Source organism: Ixodes scapularis, unplaced genomic scaffold, assembly GCF_016920785.2.
Source record: "Ixodes scapularis isolate PalLabHiFi unplaced genomic scaffold, ASM1692078v2 PGA_scaffold8__174_contigs__length_109621045, whole genome shotgun sequence".
Lineage (NCBI taxonomy): Eukaryota > Metazoa > Arthropoda > Arachnida > Ixodida > Ixodidae > Ixodes > Ixodes scapularis.
In genome coordinates, this window is record NW_024609883.1 from 93707824 (window position 1) to 93729010 (window position 21187).

The 21187-nt window shown below is 45.8% G+C and overlaps 1 protein-coding gene across 1 annotated transcript; it reads left to right on the plus strand.

Moving 5' to 3' along the window:
* Nucleotides 1–1159: 1159 nt before the first annotated feature.
* On the plus strand, nucleotides 1160–20991 carry LOC8040878 (L-asparaginase-like). Its single transcript, XM_042286682.1, has 10 exons — nucleotides 1160–1177; nucleotides 4179–4296; nucleotides 5381–5492; nucleotides 10093–10218; nucleotides 11065–11148; nucleotides 11527–11653; nucleotides 13172–13299; nucleotides 15076–15261; nucleotides 16567–16680; nucleotides 20683–20991. The coding sequence occupies exons 2-10, from the start codon at nucleotides 4190–4192 to the stop codon at nucleotides 20746–20748; spliced, it is 1050 nt and encodes a 349-aa protein (XP_042142616.1). The 5' UTR covers nucleotides 1160–1177; nucleotides 4179–4189; the 3' UTR covers nucleotides 20749–20991.
* Nucleotides 20992–21187: the final 196 nt, after the last annotated feature.

Consider the following 21187-nt stretch of genomic DNA (forward strand, 5'->3'; position numbering starts at 1 on the left):
TGGCTGTGGTGCCTGTTGGATGTAAAAAGGTAAATAAGCTGTACGAGGCACTGATCGGCGGCCTTTGGACGATCACCTTTTTTTTCTATTAACTTTTTTTTTTTTTTCTATTAATTTTTATCCAATATTTGTATTCTCAATTTGTCTCCCACGGTTTTTTTCTTCTTTTTTTCAACACCAGACACTTCCTTCACCTTCTTCTTTAACGTTGTATATAAAACCGTCAGTTGTGAGTTAGCGCCTGTCCTGTCCACTTCTTCGTCTGTCCTCGTCCTAGCGCTATTTGTAATTTAATTAAGTTTTGTTATCACTGAAATTTTAAGCTGAGCCCAAGTCATTGTTTCCTGAAATATGACGCATGACGTCGTAAAAAAGGCAAGATCTCAGCAGGAGCAGAATTTAATTTAAATGCTTTGGTTATGGAAATATTCTTGTTTTTACAGCGGAGCTGTTAAGGGCTAGTTTCCCCAGGATTGTGTTCAAGAGCCAAGAAATGATGACACCGAACTCTGGACAGCTACCACCATCTATGAGCGACGGCGGAAACCAGACAGCTGGTTGCCGCCGTCGCTCATAGATGGCAGCAACCTTTCTTCGGAGGTAGGGTGCCTAGATCATACTTGGGTAGTAATTCAATTACAGTAATTAAATTACTGTAATTTAATTACTTTTCCTGGTAATTTGTAATTGTAATAATTACTTTTGGCTAAAAGGAATTGTAATTGTAATTTAATTACTTTCTAGCGTCAGTAATTGCTAACTTTCAGGCACAATTACAATTACTTTTGCAAGATTTTGTGGCGGCGGCGCTTTTCCCCCCTGGCCACGGAGACGACAGCACTGCCAAAGCGACAGGGGAGAGTGTCTCCCAACCTGCTCAAAAAAAAGAAAAGGGAAAAGAGGGATGGGAAAGAGACGCTGGGATAGAACGGAATGAAGGATTTTGTTGACTTTAAAACGATTTAATGAAGAATTTGAGAAATAATTTGATAAATGAGGGGGCTACATTCGCATCCGTTTTTGTTCCTGTCGTAGTTGAATCTGACACTTCGTCTCGTTCGCTTGCTGTTGCTCCTGTTTCTAATGGTCTTTCTTATTTCTCATTCCCACACAGGGGCATCGGGAGTCGAAGTCGAGATGGTTGGCTCCGATCACATCATCCGGCCGAGGCGGGGAGGTTCGAGGTTCTCCTTACGCGTCTTCGCCGCTAGCATATTCACTTACATATTTCAGTCAAGTTTGGGGACTTTTTTGTTCATGAAATTATTCTCTTTTCATTATGAGTTTTTTACGTCCTTCTCTTCTATCTCGTATGCTGGTACCACTAACAGTAAGTCGTGCTACTCTAACATCGAGGCGAAGAAGCAAAGAAGCAGCAGGTCTCATTAACACGACGCACCCTGCCTTACTTCCAACTGTTGTTGCTACACTGCTCTTCCTTCTCCCAATCCTCGTCTGCCTTTTTGTATAAATCTTCATTATTTAGTGTTCGCTCTACCTAACCCTTTCAACCGTTCGTCAGCCTGATTGGACGAGATTCCAAAACTTGCAAACCGCGGCTTTAGACTGTAGGGAGCTTGTTTTTACATTTGTTGTTCGTTGAAGGCTTTTTTTTTTTTTTTTATAGAGGGCTTGACTTGCACTTTGTTTTTACACCTCTATCATGACCCTCCACGCGTTGTCCTCTCGTCCTGGCCTGTGGAGCCGTTCCGAGGCGCGCAGTGCTGCTTTGCATTGAGAACCTGCAACAGTCTTATCTACAATGGAAAAGAAAAGGCTGCCGAGGCCTTGTTACGAAAAATTCTTTAAACAGATTAGCAGCAGTGTAAAAAATATAATTGTGAGGTGCAAAACTCTCCGCACCGTCTCTGATAACAAATTCAACAAACCGGAAGGCGACCTCCAATTTGCGGAAACATTTGCAGGTTAGCAACTTTTTTGTCACTTTCAATAATACTTAGTTATAAAAAAAAAATAATAATAATGGCTCGTCTATATCTTCCAGCTGCAACACGCTCAAGTAAATCATGAAATTGAGGCGGCCAAGAGGCCGCAGTTCTGGAATAATTCGCGGATTCTAATTTTCGCGACGCGGTGGGGTAGCACTATTGGGGAGGGGGACAGACCGTGACGCCCCAAGCGGTTAACCTAACAACTACACGGATGGGGACAACAAATACAATGACGCAGCGTTCGGCCGACATAACCGAACGCGGCGTCAGCGTTCGGCTGGAGTTCGTGTTCTCCGGCGAGGGGGAGGAGGGGCTGTTTTGTTTCCACTACGGCCTGCATGAACAATGCAGCATGCACGATTCCAGCTCAGCACAAAAGCCGAAGTGGGTCAAGTTCGCATTCTCTGAGGATAGATCCGGCACTTAACGTCGCTTCGTCGATTGTTAGTATTTTTTTACATTAAACTGCGCCCCGCGCTCTATTGTAGAAGATGACATGGCCATGCCCATAAGGCCTGTCGGCATGTGCACAGGCCTTGTGTTGAGTAAACACCAAGCGTGGGGAAAACAAACGGGTCAGAGCGCCCCCTATAGTTCGATCTCCTGCCCAATAGATTCAAATGTGTTTACATTTTCCGGAATTGCTCGCGGGACTTATTTTTCGCGAATTGTAGGCGAATCGCGAAATTCGCACAAATAAAGTCGTTTACAGTGCATTATGAATTTGCATAATGCAATGTAATTTGGTTGTTCTTGCCATGCTAAATTCAAATCGGTCTTCTTTATGAGACGCATAACATCGATACAATCATTGCTATCCTAATGATTAGCTGTATGACAATCCTAAATTTATTATCTATATCAGGAGCTTTTTCGGTGTTAGCGTGCAGTGAATTAACCCAGAATCCCTGGCAATAGAGTTGCTGCTATTGTGACACTAATTTTGTGAAAGCGACCACAGTTCGCGTGCTACGGTTACCCGCATCCGGCATGTTACAAGTCCACAGACAGGGAGAGGCAGCGAATCATCGTGGCTGAAATGTTTTCGTAAGTTGTCGTATTCTTTAAATGTTTGACGTCGTTTACAAGTTTCTCTTATTAGCTATTTATACGTGAGTTTTATGATACCGTACTGCCGCATATTTGTTTCCTTGTATTATTTTTAAGTTTATTTTTTGTTGGTTTGACTTAGATACCGTTTGCATAAGCTCTAAGGAGATTCACATCGCACCTGTGAATTTTGTCGCCATTTATTTTTAGTTTTTGAGAATATAAGAATGCAGGACTTCATTACTTCAAACTATTAAGTTCTATAATCCATTTAACAAATTTCATAAAAGGAAAGTACAATGCGTGGCATTTATACAGCGGCCATATAACTCGTTTACAGTTATATGGCCCAAAGTGGGTAACTCTCAGAAATAAGTAATTGTAAAGTAATTGCATTACTTTTAAAAAGTAATTTGTAATTGCAATGAACTACTTTCGCGTAGTAGTAATTGTAATTGTAGTTAAACTACTTTGGGAGCTAAGTAATTGTAATTGTAATTAAATTACATTTTGAAAGTAATTTACCCATGTATGGCCTAGATGTCTGTCTGTCTCAGGGTGAAGACATCCATTGTTGTCCGGAATGTGCCAGCGCGTGACGCTCTCGCGCACTCGGTGCGTGACTTGGGCGGTAAGATGGCGTCTATGCATCAGCCAAAGCTACGCGCTCGAGCTGAGTGACACCGGATTGCGCGCACTTCAAAATGCATAAAAAAACGATTGGGCGGAAAAATGGCTGAGATGTCACCACTCAAGCAAAAGCGCGCGTGTGTATGAAGGCACTCTATTCGGAGGCAAAAGTGCGGGAGTGGAACGAGCGGCGATGTGCGCAGCAGCGCGAATGGTCCCGCAACCGCCGCGAGGCCGCTATCGCCGCATAAAGTTCCACTGCGTCGAGTGCTTCAGATTCCCTTGCAAAAGAAGAGCAGATCGCTCGCCTGGAAAGCCACCGCCGAGAACAGAAGCTACAGCTCCGCTGCTCTCCTTTCTTCACCAAAGTAAAAAGGCCAAAAGTTTTTTTTTTTTTTTTTTTTTGTTGTTTCCTTTTCTCTCTTAGTTTCTCGTCGCATAAGCATTTAGAAAGACTAAGAATTCCAAGCTCTGCTTTTCAGCGAAAATCCATTTTCGTGTTTGTTTCCTCCCTCTATGCTGAATTGGTGTATTGTTCTAACGCAGTGCTGGTGCCGATGCCAGGCATTCTGGAAAAGCGACTCCGGGACTTTCCCCAGCTTCACGACCGAGAGTACATCGACACGCATTTTTCCGAACTCGAGAATCCACCCCTTGTTCTGCCGTAAGTGAACTCTGGGCTCTGGTTTTCAGTATGTGTCACGTGTTGTTTTCGCTTGTTCCGGAAGGAATGTGTCATTTCGCCGAGAGGAACATAATCTACTCGGCCTTATGTTCTTCTTGTTGAAACCCTGCCGGGTCACGGGTGAGATATTGGAAATTGATATGGTTATATTGACATGATATACTTCTGAATTGTCAAAGTAAACCATAGCCGATTTTGAACGCTTTGGTTTGGGCTTCGAACAGTACAAGCAATACCTTGACGTAACAGCTTATACGAAGCTCTAAAGACCGTGTTTGAGCATGCACATAATAATTGACACACAAACGTGCCACTCAGAAGTCGTCCGACAAATGAAAATTTTCGATGGATAACTATCGACTAAATGGTAAAATGGTTTAACACATTGCACTGATCGTCCCAGATCAATAAAAAAAACTTGTTCTCAGAACGTTTTTTAATGTAAATATAGGAGGACGACGACGACCTTCTCGATCAATAAGAATTTGTTGTGGATTGTCCTTTTCTAACAAGTGTGCAGCAGTTATTTGAAAACCGTAACATGAGGTTGAAAATTATTTGAAGTACTTTACTATAACAAAAAATGCATTCCACTCCGCCAAATTCTCCCCTAGCGGTGTGGGCCTCCCACACTCGAAAGAACGTACTCGCGTCGCGTTGTCCACTCTATCGCGCAGTCACACGGCGCCGAGGGAAAGGGCTGCCGCCGGCACACCGAGACACCAGATCCGCCGAGACAGCAGAGACGGCTAGTCTCGGCTGGCGCTCGAGATGCCCACGACGATAGATGGCGCTAGCCACCCCTCCTATTCTAAGGGCATAGCCCGGAGGCTGCGTCGCACCGAGCCGCTCACACTACGCAAAGCCTGTCAGCGCCAAAGTCATTGGCTATCGCGGAGTGAGATGTAGCGTCGGGTTTGCATGAAATGCGAACAGTGACGGAACTTAGTGCGCACCATATTTCATTCGAACCCGATAGCATACCTCTTTAGTAAAGTATTTTGTGATCTTCTCAGAGTGGTTGCTTTTTTTGTGGGTCCTGATACTCTCTTCGATGTTGTAGGCTGACCGGCGACCCCAAGCGTGTTGTGTACTTTATCTACGAGTACGACCCCCTCCTCGATTCTTCCAATGCCACAATGGATGATTGGATATGCATAGCGCAGGACATTGAGGTACGCAAATAATACTCGCGCAAGGTATTTACAGTAGTATATACCGTTTTTTTTTTTTATTCTTGCAGTTTTGTTTTAAAAACAACCGTGAAAGTTACACTAATGCGGCTTGTGGAGGTGAGTTATACGGCCAGGGGGACCTTATGTGGGTGGATAATGTGCGCGATAGTCGGCTATTTAATTAAAATTCACTATTTAACTTTTTAATTTGTGAAAATAGACGTATGGTTCCAATTAGAAACTTGCTGAGCGTCGTCCAAAACCTTTAAATCAGTAAGACTTTGCGCATGTGAGAAGCGCTGTAGCGCGCTGAAGTTACCACTCGTGGAGCAGGTACAAGGCTGGGGCTAGATAAGAGACGGAAAAATTGCACGGGCGCCTTACCGAAACCGCTAGCCTTGTACCTGCTCCACGAGTGGTAACTTTAGTGCACTACTACGCTTCTCATGTGCGGAAAGTCTTTCTAAGAATGACTGATTAAGGGGTTTTGGAGGACGCTCAGCAAGTTTTAATTTGAACCATATGTCTATTTTCACCAATTAAAGAGTTAATTGGAGAATTTTAATTAATTGGCCGACTTATCGCAAAGATTAGCCACCCACATAATGTCCCCCCGGGCGTATAACTCACTCGCACAAACCACATAAGTGAGGCTTTCATGGCTTTTTTTAAAACAAATCGGCAAATATATATATATATATATATATATATATATATATATATATATATATATATATATATATATATATATATATATATATATATATATATATATATATATATATATATATATAAAACACCCTGTATAGTATAGTATATATATACAGGGTGTTTCGTTTTAAGTATAACACATTTGTTTAAACTTTTTAATGATTGAAAAGGGACGTATGGTTGCTATTAGAAACTTGCCGAGCGTCATCGAAAACTACTAAATCAAATCTTTTTAAAAGGATATAAAGGAGGGGCAGCATTTTACGGCGTTCTAAAAAAGCGCTTAATTTGGACGCGTTTCTAGATTTCGGTTTCTTATCGGAGCGGATCTTCTAAGCTTAAATAGTTAAACAAAATGGCTAGGTGGCGCAAGCTATCTCCCGATCCAAAGGGCTCAGCCGGATTCATCCATCATCCATCCATCCAGAGATGCGGTCCGATAAGAAACCGAAATCGAGAAACGCCAAATTAAGCGCTTCTTTATAACGCCGTAGAATGCTGCCCCTGCTTTATAGCCTTCTAAAAAGAGTTGATTTAGTAGTTTTCGATGACGCTCATCAAGTTTCTAAATGAAACCATATGTTCATCTTCAATAATTAAAAAGCCAACTAAAACATTTTAATTAATTAGCCGACTGATGGTTACGATTAGCCCCCTTTACAATGTCCCCCTGGCCCTATAACTCACCTGCTAAAACCGTATAAGTGTAGCTTTCACAGCATTTTTTTTTTTTTCAAAAAATCTATATATTAAAGGAGCGATGCAACAATTTTTGTACTGTGCACAAATACCGCTTAAAACGGATCCCTAACGTCAATGACCTATGAAACACGCGTTCGTTTCTCACCCCACGCAATAGAAGTCCCAGAAAAAAATTTAAGAAAAACGAGCAGCGTTCACCCCCTCAACTCGCAGCCAGAACAAGCGGCCACGTGATCTGGAGCCGATTATATGCCGCCAGTGTTGATCATAGCCACGCGCTGGGGTTGGCAAAGCGCAGGACACGCGCTGAGTTCCAGACATTGTTATGGCTCGGCTGTTGTCGTCGTTGCAGCGATTGGACACGGGTCACAACCCGAATGCTTCTCGAGCTAGCAATTGTCACGAGCCCAAGTCGAGTGCCCACGCAATGCTCGGGTCCAATCTATGAACCGCATTCAAATATCGTCACTTGGGTGTACTGCGATCCCCGAGTTACGTCATCAAATTTTGCGAAGGAGAGATTGAATGAAAATGATCGCTTTTGTCCTTGAAATTACACCGCAACAAAGGAGTTTCTTGGCCAATGGCATTGCGTGTGAGTATCCTTGAGTCCCAGGTGTGCCAGTAAGCTCGTGTAGAGAGAAAAACATTCCAATTGAATATCGTTGCACAGCTCCTTTAATATGTGAAATTGTGTTTGATACGGCGTGGATGGAGCGCATTTGACGGCATCTGTGGCAGTCAGCTTTTTGGCATGGATTGCTGCTAAAGTTTCTAGATAAGAGTTTCCTACAAGTAGGGACATTCTTTGAAGCGCCGACTGCGTGAAGGTACAGATTTTAGGAAGCGAATGGGGCCGCGCAAAGCAGAAGTTTTAAATTGAACTGAATGACGCTATTTTGTTCCTACAAAATGTGCTTCGTCATTCGTATTAGTTTCTATTACTAGTAAAAAGAAGCATCAAGGGACTTTCAATTGCAGCCAGTTGGTTTTGGAGTTCTGAACTTGTCTAATTTTGCGTGGAGTAGGTTATCCCGAAGGCTTTTGGGGTCTTTTATAAGTTATTCTCGACGCGTCAGGGAATATCATTTTCACCTTGTCAGGCTTCTGAAGGAAGTGCTGCTATGGACGCCGTCATCGCAAAAACATTTCCTTTTCCCTTAAACAATGTATAAAGGAAACTACCACTCGTCGGTCGGGCCACCTCCCGAAGAAGGCAGTGCTACTGCCGATACGTCGACGCAGGCCCACCAACTTTTTTTTTTTTTTTGCTTTAGGCTTACTTTATATTATCCCGCAATTTCTTGTGTTAAAAATGTTACCAATCTTTAATATTTCAATCTGCTGACTTCACCAGTTTATTAAACTTTTAATTTTTTTTCATCCTCCAGCTGCTGCCAATGCCCCCCCCCCCTCCTCCCCCCCCCCCCCCCCCCCCCCCCCCCGGGGCCCCTTTTAATTCATATATTATCGGAAGCATTTCTAATCCTTTCCCTCGCTTTAAGAGTATAAAGTGGAAACTCCTCCCACCTCTTTCCACTTTAGCAGAGCTGGAAAGGAGGTCGCCTCCTCTCCAGCGTTCGCTCTGCCAAAAGGGAGAAAAATGGGAAGAGCTAAAAAAATAAAACAGATGTGGGATGTGCGATAGGCGTGGTGTGTAAGGTTACGCGGAGTTGGGGAAAGGTCTACATTGAGACAAACGGGCCGGTGCATTAATGAGAGCACGGGAGCATGATTGATGACTTCGATCAACAGCGGGGGGTCATCTACCCGTGCACTGCGACAATTGTTTGTGTCATCCTGCTTTCGACAACATCACGATCATTGGGAGAGGAGCTGATAAGACAGCCAGAGGGTTATTAGAGGCATACGATATAAATGAAAACGGGGAAAACAGCTGCGTAAGCCAAACTTCTGTTTGCTGGCACAAAAAATAGATTATCTACTTGGACACGTGTTGACACGATGGTGATTTATTTCTAATTTACTTCGTTGAATGTTTTTCAATAAATATTTAGTTGTCAGGCTAAGCACTCCTCCTCTGTACTTCTTCTCTCCTGTCTTGGTTGTTTTGCGCGCTGCTTTATGTCTTCCCCTGTTCTCCTACTGCTTCGGTTACCTCTCGCCCCCCTGTACCTTCGGTAAGCGTGTCACGTGATTTGCCTCCGTCGCTCTGACTGGCCCGAGGGGGCCGTAGCGTTCGCTCTTTGCCATGTTACGGTGAAGTCAAGTGTAGTCTGGTGTATAGACCGCTTTCGAAAGTGATGTGGCGATTATTAGAGGGTCAGAACTAGGGCTGTGCGAATAGTGGTTCGAATCGAATAGCGTTAGCTGCGTCATTCATAGCTTTGACAATGCACGGGAAAGCCAAGACGGCCGGTTCTTTCAACAGTGCAGAAGCCGAGAATAACTATGCGCTATTCGATTCAAACCACTATTTGCACACCCCTAGTCAGAACCATGCGGAACAACTGACATCGCGGAACGTGCGAGTAATTCCGTAAGATAGCGAACCTCAGAGCGCGGCCAACGCTAGGAACCGACGAGCCAATCAAACAACATCGAAAGCGCAACGTCACTGCGCTCATCACCTTTTTCTGTGGGTGTATTTTTGCCTTATAATACAACCCAACGAATAAAGTGTTCCGTGACGTTGCGGTTTCAGTCCGCCATTGTACAGGGAGTCCACAGCTGCCAACAGAGGGCAGTCTTTCGAAAAGGGTCTACTGTCATATTGAGCGTTACATGGCGCCCGTATCGCGGTCGCTTGATGCGTTGAAACAATAGGAAACTACACCAGACAACATCATAAAGGGTTTAAATTATAATGTGTCCTAACCAGTTTGTTTTTATACGTTCTCACCTAGCAACACAGTATATTTTTTAATACTGGAATTATGCTCCTTTAAAATTGGCGGTCTAGTGTTTGTCAGTCACTTCCTGACTGGAACTATTTGTTCACGTAGCCTCCAAGAAAATCTGAACAGAAACTGTATAGGCGTCACTATGAATACTAAAGGTTCTGAAGTTGATAAACTTGTGTTGACCTAGTTGAGTTGACTTAATACATAATGTTACGAAAGTTGACTGATATGGAATTATATAAAACATATGAAGTAAATGATCCGCTAAACATATGTTCCTTTGATCGACACCACAAAATACTGATCTGTGCATTGTGGCCCAGCTAAACTACAAGGATTTTGACGGATTCGTGATACTCCACGGAACGGACACCATGGCCTACACTGCGTCAGCTCTGTCGTTTGTGTTCGAGAATCTGGGCAAGCCCGTAATCATCACAGGCTCCCAGGTGAGTGTGTTGGGCAGTTCAAATGACGCACGCTCCACGTTTGGCACTGCAGGCCCGTGGTGTGGATGCACCATAATTGTTGACCCCCAGATAAAGTTAAGTTCCACTTCTGAAAGGCGACACTCTGACATGATGGGAACACGAACAAAAAACGCGGGTCTAAAACCAGGCGCACTGTGCTGTCTGTTTCTCGTCTCTTTGTCCTTGTTTTTTGAGCGCTAAAATGTATTCCAAGTTCCAAAACCAACTAGCCCAACAATCTACTCTACTAAAACCAGGCGCAGCAAGCAGCTTTTTCATTTTATTTTTTTAAGCGAAAATGTTAGTGTGTTTGCGTATACGGTATTAACATTATATGCACGTCTTGAAACGTGGCATCTTAATGTCTTCGTTGTAGAGGGGCAATAGAGCGTCTGGTGTACGAGTGCGAACCAGTGATTATTGTAGTACACGATCGCGATCCCTGCAGGTATAGCCTCTGTCCATTTCAAAATCTGCAGCTTCGAAACTGGCACGGGAGGAACTTGGCGAAATGGCTGAGTCGAAAATCGACAGTGCTACTTTAAACACGATGACACCCGCGTCGGAAGCGCCTTCCAAAAATGTGAGGTGACACAACATCATTGGACTCGCTGCAGTAAGACAAGGGCAAGGAGTTAGGAACACGAACTTTTTCTGCCAACGATTAACGAAGTACACCAGACGGATGCACCCCCTTTCCCCCCTCTTCTCTCAAACCAAAAAGAAAAACACACACAAGAGAGAGAACAAACAGTAAATCTGAAGTGTGGGACAAGATGTTTGGCTCGTCAGATATGTCACAGACGTGCATCTTCCTTTTTGCAGATTCCTGTGTTTGAGCCACGCAGCGACGGTCGCGAAAACTTGCTAAATGCTCTCATCATTGCGGGGAACTACACAATACCGGAGGTGAGTCCAATAGTTAAGAAGCAATGGCAATGTAACGCGCGGGCACAGATGGTAGTTTCCGAGGGCTGATTTGCGTCCATGATCAACAAATCGCGAAAATAGCAAGAGCTCGTGAGAAGAGTTTGTAGAAAAGCCCCCTGGATGAAAATCCTCATATTGGCAATCATGCTTCGCTGAGGGACATTTAAGGTTTCTTTCCCGAATCCCTAACACATGGAAATGTGCGATAGTGTAGCGAACTATCCTGGTCTCAGTGATGTCCCATCAATAGGTTGTCATGCCATGGCACCCACAACATATGTGTCTTGTGGCCCACATGACTGTTGGTTGGTGCTTAGTTGACCTTGACGTGCTCTTTGCCTTCGATTGTGCTTCCAGGTGGGACTGATGTTCCACAACCAACTGTTCAGGGGCAACCGGACGAGCAAGTTCAGTATTGACCAACTGGACGCCTTTGCGTCTTTCAACCTGCGCCCGTTAGCCACCATCGGCATCAATATCGAGAGTGAGTTGTTCAATCAAGTCTAAAGTAACACGCGTTCTTTGCTGATGTGAAGAGGTGGATTGATCGCTACGGCAGGGTACCTTGTGTTACTGTTACATATGCGAAAAACTATGTGTATTCTGTCTATCATCTGATAGATAGGGAAATTATAGTTTTCTTTGAGCTGACGCCAGGGGCGGATCCGTGGGGGGGGGGGGGGGGGGGTGGCGGCCATTCCGCCCCCCCCCCCCAAACAAAGTCGACTTCCCCCCCCCCTTCCCCCACCTCGGAGGGAAATTTGACATGGGTGGACCCCCCGGCGCACAAGGAAGAATGAAAGAATAGTATCCTTACAAATTTTCCCGCCCCCCCCCCCCTTTCCCAAAGAAAAAAAAAAAAGTTTTGGATCCGCCCTTGGCTAGCGCCTTCATACACATTGACATTGACAACAAATCGCCAATGGGCGCGAGCCCTCTACTAGTGCCATTAATGCCTGTTAAATAGCCGTTTTCCAGAGCTCTTGGGTGATTATCGACCCAGACGGTGGTGCATTTCCACGATGGTTCGTTTCTTAGCTAACCCAGCCCAGAAACTAGCAGAACAAAATCCCGGTATACTTCTGGCCCTTCAAAAGTACGCGAAAGTTCACCTCCAGTTGGTGAGTTCGAATCCGGGTCAAGGTGCATTATATTCCGGAGAAGGCAACAGATATAACCGAGATTTCGGATGCACCGTCAAGAGATTTCCGGGTGGTAAAAATAAATCCTCAGTACTTCGCATGGAGCGTGCCAAATGCCTTTCGTTAGTTAGCACCCCTCCCTTTCCAGATATATTTCTTTTTATGCAACGAGTTTACCTCCCTTGCCCCTTAGCATAGAATTTCCGTGAGATACAGAACAAGAATTCCGTAAAGACTTAGTGTACCATGCATTCTTGCCATGGGGCCAAGCGGCGGTTTTGAGTAAGGGGGCTCCGCAGCTGCTGGTGAAATCAGATTTAATCTTATACTATGCATAAAATATCTAGCGCTAGGTATGCGATCGATTAAACTTTCAATGAATCGATTAATGCGTTTTAATGGCGATAAATTTTTTTAACCCGTTAATCGGTTGCCTTGTGAATTAGAAATTTCAAGAAGGGAAAATGCTGTCTTTACTTGACGCGAATTTATGCGTTTTAGGAGGCAGCACTGTTGTATTTCACGGAAAGCACTACTGTAATCCAGAATGATTATTAGGTTCATAAAGTGGTGTAAATATATTTTATAGTTCAAATATTTTAGCTGTGTTTTCTTTTTGTGGGCGTTACAGCGTCAAGTTTCAAATGAAGCTTTACATGCCACCAAGGATGACGTAGCAAGACGTATCACAAATGAAATTATGTAGTTCTGACGCTGTTTCAGATATTATGCCCAGCCGTAACTATCGCAACTCGCAAAATTATACCATCGGGAGCAATGTGTTCATTCTCGGCAAACATTTTCACTGAAAACAACAACAAAAAACTGTCGAGGCTTTTTTGCGTCAATCTTCCACACAGTCGAGTGGAACTTGTTGGAGTCACGGCACCTGTTGGATCCGGCGGCACCGAAGCTGTTCCGAGCACATGACCGCCTCAACCGCAACGTCGGGCTGCTGCGTTTCTTCCCCAGCATTACCCTCGAAGTGGTGAGCATTTTGCGAAAACAAGTCCCTTCGTGTGGTCACGGTGTCACCTGCAGTTGCTATCTCACTGGGCTGGTTACATTTCTCTCACTCAGAAAGGCGCCATATTTCGAAACCTGTTCTCACGCTCTCTTCATATCAAGATTAAAAAAAAAAAGAAAAAAAGAAGGGCTTCGTTTGTGCTTAGGAATGGGCAGCTTTTGAGCTTCGATATGCTTTGACACTAGCTGGACTCACTAGAAAGCTGTGTAGCTTATTTGATAACTCTAGCAATAGATATGCTATGGACAATCGAAAAAAAAGAAGAAAAAAGACACTTTGCAACCCAAATTTAACTAGGAGGTAGGGCAACGGACAAGTAGGCTAAGTGAGCCGAAATGTGATGCCACATCACCAGAGGACGCCTGTAGTTATGTTATTCGATCGCGCGAGTTTCGAGAAGCGTTTTTAGAGCAAAGTCTATTTTGGAGCAGCGAAAACGCTCCGGGAGAACTGGCATACTTCTCGTTCTCATTCATTCCACTGTGAGGTATACTATGTCAAGAGTCATGTGTTGGCCTATCCAACTAAGGCGCAGTGCTTCCGTGAAATCACTTTTAGCATCTATCGCGAGGGGTATTGATTTGCAAAGGTAATTTAATTAGGCACATGAATAGCATCTTGAATGCAGCGATATATGATGACGCAAAGTCGGCTTGTGGACAATATAAAATACAGCTCAACGGATTAATATTATTCCCAAGCATTCGTCCACGCTATAAGGTTAATTGTTTCAATTTAAACTTTGTTAACTGCGCCCCAAAAAGTTGCGGTTCTATCAGGAGGTAATTAGCTAAACACAAAAATGAAACCTTCAGCGAAACCAACTTCCGCCTCATTAATCTTATTCGTCAACCCTTTCACAGTACATCCTTCCATAAATTTAGAATTTGAAGAAAAGAAAAAGAAATCGCGACCAATCATCGAAATCTGCCAGGATCTCACAGTCTATTATATAAGGTAGTGACCGTAGTTTTATATTGAAGCATATTTGCTGCGAGGTAGATGTTGTCACATCAGCACTCACCGAGTTCTATCTTTTTAAGCATACGCAAAATCGCAATGTCTAGTCCGCGGGTGCAGCTCGTCTGCAGTGCACCAGTACGCGTTGAGAAGCGCACTTAACAAAGCTAACGAAACCACTCGAACAGACTACGATCATCAAGGAATGTCGCGAAACTTCCGAGTACCGAGTCGTGTTCAGTGCGAAGACCGAATCAAACTATACGTTATTCTAAACGATAGCCGAATGTTCTGAAAATTCCCCCGAGCTTACCGAAACAATCCGGCAGTGTAAATGATTAGCATCGGCATCCGTAAAGAGAAATAAGCTTTTGGGCGCTATGTTGGCGCGAATGCCTTACATTTTGGTGAAATGTAGCAAGATGTAGCAGGGTAAGTGCCGCGGCGAAGCTTGGCGCAAATGGCGCAGCAATCACATCACTGCACATGGACGACCATCTTACCATGTGACCAAACTCTGAAGACACGATAGGCGTTGGTCGCAACGTAAGACATGTCCTCCTTGGACTCGGCAAGGACAGCGCTAACGATGGACCGAAGCGAACGAGGCATCGGAGTCAATCCAGTGACACTTGGTATAGTGTTACGTGATCCGCTCATGTATAGTGCTGGAGTGGCTTGGAGGGATTCCCGCCAGACAGTTCGCCGCCGGTGGCTTTCTTTACCAACTGCACTGACGTAACGCGAGTGACTGACAGCGCAGGTTTCCCGACGCAGGTGCACGCTTTCCTGAGGCCTCCGGTGCAGGGAGTCGTACTACAGACCTATGGAGCTGGGAACGCGCCGACAGCTCGCCTTGACATCATGGACGAGATCCGCAGTGCCAATGAACGCGGCGTCCTTCTGCTCAACTGCTCACAATGTCCACAGGGAGCCGTGGATCCCGCCTACGAGACGGGCAACGTGAGTTCCAAAAGATTATGCTGTCGTCGCTGGCCCATGTTTACCTCCTCGAAAAACATTAACCAATGCAATGGTGCAACATGGCTCTGTAGTCGGTGGCAGTTTAAGCGCAGTATAGATGCTCTGCCACCCGCGTGAGTTTCCTGCCTTTTATAGCACTTGGGCGCAGGCGCAGCCAAAGCCCAAAGGAAACCAACGAGCGCTTGCTGGAGACGGAGCTTATAATGCATTCTTGGACTTGAAGGACGAGACAGCACATTTAACGAAAGGGTCAGGGTGCTGCCCTGGTGGCAATATCGGTAGTAATGGGGACGTTCAAGTAGCAGGACGATGACATTATAGTCAACTATCTTTCACCCTAGGCTATTTGGCGGGTTTACACGATCGACGTGCCACGTTTTCTGTTTTAATTATGGTACCTTGTCTTTTTTTTTTTCAGTTTAGTTTTGTTCCAAGTCGGGGGGTGTCTTTTCGGGGTTTGTTTCTCGCACAGAGTCGGCGTTTTTCAGTGTACATTTTTTGGCGTGGGGCAAAAAAATATCGGCGTTTTTCGATGCTTATGTCGAAGAAAATATGGGACACGGGGGTGGGATTCCCCAAGCTCCAGGAAACATGCCCGCGACCCGAATGCTTGGAAAACGTCCCGGTACCGCGATAAGAACCAATATAGGGGATGTGGTTGCTTCGCGGACTGTTCAGTGGGAGCTGTGTTCCGCGCGTGAACACAAAATAAAGTAGCAAATAAAGGTTTCTTCCCGTGTGAACCCCCCCCCCCCCCCCTCTCCCCACTTCCTTCCCGATTTTTCTAAAACCGGCTCGGAAATTATTTTTCCGGGTTTAGTGTAGGAGGAGGAGGAGGAGAAGGAGAAGGAAAACTTTATTCAAAAGCTCAAGTCCGAGCCGTCTTAATCTTCCGCACTGGAGGAGAGGGTTGTTCATGGCGGAGAGTCTAGGATCTCCCGCGCATGAAGAAGTAGGAGAGGCCAGAGCTCGTTTTGTAGGTCAGCAGGAGGAGCGGCTCAGTTTGCCCAGGAGTAGGGGAGGTTGGTAGGGAAGTTCAGAGGATGGAGGTGAGCGGAGGCTTGTGGCTCTTGGGCAGAGGTGTGCTCGTCCGATGGGTGTCCCCCGCGTACCTGACACGAAGGCTGTCCGGGGTGGCCCTGTGTGTAGTGATTGCGTTGTACACCGAAAGTACGGGACCCTGCAGTAGCACAACGTCCGTTCCTGGTCCCGAAAACACACGCCTCGTCGTTGAACCTTGATCCGCAACGGAGAGAGCCTCATCTGGCCCCTGCTTGATTTCAGGCCCTGCTCGAGGCAGGCGTGATTCCAGGCTCGGACATGACGCCCGAAGCTGCGTTGACGAAGCTCAGCTACGTTCTGTCCAAGACGGAGTGGACGCACGAAACCAAAAAGAAGGTATACCCAGCTATATCTACAATCTATCAGCATTATTTATCCGTGACCAAACTGGCAGTACATGGATTGGACTACTGTCTCTTCTTGAAATGGTGGTCTTCTATCTTTTATGGTGCCCCAAACTAGTACACCAACATGCCGCCCTGATGTCGCTCTGCTGCGGTGGCGCTGTTGTCGGCAGGCACAGCGCATGCGCTTCATTAACGCGAATCTGGTTTCCGTGCACGCCCAATGTCCACACTCGGTGTGGGCATAAGTACGCTAATTCGTTTGTAAACAGCTTGTCGGCTTATAGACGTTTTCAAGTACGGCCTCTGGGCGCCGTCATTTTGCTGCTTGTGTGAGTGGATCGTCTGGTAGTCGAGTATTGCTGAGGATGCAAGTGCGGCCTCTTGGTGCCGCCATCCTGCTTCTGGTGTGGGTAGATCATCTGATAGTCAAGCATTGCTGAAGCGTACCCACGGCCTTAGCAGTGCTTGACTATCAGACGATCTACCCACACCAGCAGCAAGATGTCGGCGCCCAGAGGCCGTACTTGCAAACGTCCATTTCGAACGCCGGAGGGGACGCGAGTGGACTCCTCTTTTCTCGTCTGCTCTCCAGTGTTTGTTCTGCCAAAGTGCAACGAGTCGAGGGCTTCGTGGGAGGGGCCTGTCCTGGTTCTCTTAACCTGCAACATACTACAGTACTTCCTACACTAGTATGTAACTTTTAACCGATACCAAATTAAATTAGCAATACATCTCTCTAGGGCAATCTTAGCAGTTAAGAAAGATGGCATAACATCGAAATAATTTCTTATTGTGACCTCTGCTATGTGGGCGACTGGTGGGGAGGATATTACCAAGGCTCCTCACAGGGGTTAAGCTCTGCTTGCTGTAGAAAATTGGGTTGTGTGTATGTTTATACAGCCTAGAACTTGGTCTGCCTCACAGGGGCGACGAGTCTCCCAGCTGTAGATGAGCAATTTAGCCAGTGCAGTACAACCGCTAGCCTGGGGTCTTTAACGTGCACAACGCAGTAGTGATACACGACCGCACGCCGGTACGATGCTCATCCAGATCGAAACGGGCAGGGGTGGGGATTGAACCCAGGATCCCTGGGTTCTGCAGCTGCTTGCAGTAGATTATAACTCCGTAATGTTTCTAACCCGACAGCGTTAAGGAGCTCGAGTCGCAGAAAAACCGGCGTCGGTGGCGTCGTGACGGGAAAATCCTGATTGGTCGATAGGGTCATGACGTCACAGCCACATGACCTCGCGCGGGACTTTCAAACAACCCACAACGCTCACGTGTGAAATGAAAGTTATTAAACAACATTACGCAAGAGTGTGACGGGCGCGGGACAACCGAGAGGCCCCCCTCCCGTTGCCAGCTAGCCCACTGCTAAACCAAGATTATGGAAATGTCTGTTTCTCAGCTTTATTTTGGCATCGGGACATAGGGCAGGTCTGCAAAATCCAGTGTTCTCTGTTATTAGGGAGTTTTGATAAATTGCCCCAATTAACAATACCGGATACTCCGCTGACACCTTTTGCTTCAGAAGTATCGGAACTCTCTAGTTTTAATTGATTGTTTTCCTCATTTTGTTAACGCAGTACTCCACCGGCGCCTTCGCGCATGCGTTGCATGCGTTGTCGGAGAAGAAAAAAAAAAAAACAGAAAAAAAAAAACGATGCCTTATCAGCTCGGAAAACATGGAGCGTAAGCTCGCGGTGCAGAACCCAGGGATCCTGGGCTCAATCCCTACGTTTGCCTGATACGATCCGGAGACAATCTGATAAACCGACATTGCGGTTTTTTTTTTTTTTTTTTTTCGGTCCCCACCATTTATTGAGCAGAAATCGTATATTATTAATACTAACGTCATAACCGGCGTGCGCTCCTGTAATCACTAATGAGTTTTTCAGTTTGACAACACGTATACGCCCTTTGAGACAAACTAGCTTCCCGACGTCTAAATATATCCATACAACAGCTTTGACTTTTACAGCGCAGCTGTACTGGGCGAGTGTCCTGTTTGCGAAAACGAACGCCGGGAAAGGGCGAGTACAGGTGCTCTAATCTGGACACTTCGAAACAGTCGGCGAGAAATCTGGCAGCCGTGATTAGCCGGCGCCGTAATGGACCTTTTCCGAGAAGTGTTCTGCGCACGCGCGAGCGCCCGATGCCAAGCGGCGGAAGTCGGAACGAAAAATCGAGGAAATTCCGAAAAAGGCTGTATATCAGCGAGTAGAACACGTAACTGCAGCATATATATAATTGTGTTACACAAAAAAAGAACGTCGACGGAAAGGAAAACACGACGTTTGGGTGGACACCACGGATGCGCCTCTTTAAAGTTGCGTTGGGCAGGCGCCGCTGCTCAGAGAGTGAAAAAACTGGTAGCGTAGCTCCCATTATCGATTGGTAGCGCAGGTAGGTCACTTCCTCGATTTTTAGTTCGTGCAGCCACCGCCTGGTGCCGTCGGTATGTGGAAAAGGTCCATTGATTTTGGCGCCGGTCCAATCACAGCCGCCCGATTTCTTGCAGACTTTTTCGCCGTGTCCAGATCGCCCTTTCGCCGATCATAGTCGCGGTTGAGGCGTAGCGCGTTCGGCCAATCGCGATTGCGCGGGGGGTCATGTGATCTCCCTTCTCGCCCCCTTGCTCTTTCTTGCTTCCGGTCGCCCGTCCCCTCGGCGCTCTAAACTTTTACGTGCAACAATGGAGCGGCCGAAGCGTACACCGGAGCAAGCAGCGACTGCTCGACGGCGTAAACGCGCCCGAGAGAGAACGTCGTCGATGCGTAGGCGCCGACTATCTCACCCTGGGTGTTAGCATGGAACGCATTCGACGTCAAGGCCATGCTGCGCGTGGACGTAAAGCGGCACGTAGAAGAGAACGTTACCGAGTGAAGAATTAATGGACACCATGTTTGTGGGGGGCGACCAAGCAATTTGTGCAGTGCGTCCGCGAGAACGCATTGGGTGCTAGCTGTTCTGTGTCGATCAACTGTAATTTACGCGAGACCTGGTGTCCTCGCCAGCGGTTTGCCCAAGATTTTTCAGTCGTCGAACCCTGACAGCGACCCGACTGCCTTCACGGCGCCTATACAATGTTTGTGCGCAGGCAAGTAACAATCACCGCTTGATGAAAAAAAAAGAAGATATGTTATAGTGCGCGACGCAACATCACCAAAATTTCAACTCAATCACGACGCAATATAGTAATCGAAATGTCACACCAACTGACGCTGTCCATTTATTGTTCTTTATGTAATATTGTTTTAGAGCGCAGCTCTCACCCGTTTCCGGCTTCAGCGGCATCGGCGTCGCCGTTGGCGTGACCGCGCGGTGCATGATGGGTAAATTTCCCCGCTAAATCTAGCGGAAATTTTTCCCCGCTAAAGCTAGCGGAAATTTTCCCCCGCTAAATTTAGCGGAAAAGTTTTCCCTGCTAAATTTAGCGTAAAATTTTCCCCGCTAAATTTAGCGGAAAAATTTCCCCGCTAAATCTAGCGTAAAATTTGTCCCGCTAAATTTAGAGGAAACATTTCCCCGCCAAATCTAGCGAGAAATTTTTTCCGCTGAATTTGGAGGAAAAATTTCTCCGCTAAATCTAGCGGAAATATTTCCCCGCTAAATCTAGCGGAAAATTTTCCCCACTAAATTTAACGGAAAATTTTCCCCGCTGAATCTAGCGTAAGATTTTCCCCACTAAATTTAGCGGAAAAAATTCCCCGTTAAATTTAGCGGAAAAAATTCCCCTCTAGATTTAGCGGAAAATATTCCCCGCTAAATTTAGCGGAAAAATTAATCCACTAGCGGAAAGAAATTCCCCGCTAGATCTAGCGGAAAAATTTCCCCGCCAAATTTTGCGGAATATCTTCCCCTAAATGGGAGGCGAGCAGGAGAGGAGGAAAGGCATAGCCCCCTCTCTGCACCTTCCCCTCAAGAGCTGCGCTCTAATTCGGTGTTACAGGGAATTGTAAACGGCTTTCATTTTTTTCCTCATTCACAGATGCTGCAAGAGAACCTTCGTGGAGAGCTGACAGTCTCAGCCCCGAACAAAAAGACAGGACATTAACTGCATCTTTGTATTCGTCAGCCATATAGTTCGGTGTATGTTGTACCGGCAGTTGTCAACGACGTTACACACTTTTGCCCGAAATGCTCATATGAAAAAAATTCCTTTCTGGGCACAATAGCTTCTCCAAACGTCGCTGACATGCTATTCCTAGTTAGTACTTGCCATCTATTTAATCTCTCTTTATGTGCGGCTTCTACCGTGTTATATCGCGACGGAAAGAATAAATATATGCAAGCTGTAGACGATGTAGACTTTTTTTTTTTTTTTGGCGTTATCTAACGAAGGGGCGAATGCCGCATGTGCGGCTTCTACCGTGTTATATCGCGACGGAAAGAATAAATATATGCAAGCTGTAGACGATGTAGACTTTTTTTTTTTTTTTGGCGTTATCTAACGAAGGGGCGAATGCCGCAAGAGTGTATTAGGCTTTTGCTGG

Bases quoted from the DNA above. Each gene is read 5' to 3' on its own strand.
- LOC8040878 (XM_042286682.1), top strand. From the start codon at position 4,190: ATGCCAGGCATTCTGGAAAAGCGACTCCGGGACTTTCCCCAGCTTCAC. The intron at 15,262-16,566 runs GTGAGTTCCAAA...GCTTGATTTCAG, and splicing joins CCGCCTACGAGACGGGCAAC to GCCCTGCTCGAGGCAGGCGT. The intron at 16,681-20,682 runs GTATACCCAGCT...CCTCATTCACAG, and splicing joins CGCACGAAACCAAAAAGAAG to ATGCTGCAAGAGAACCTTCG.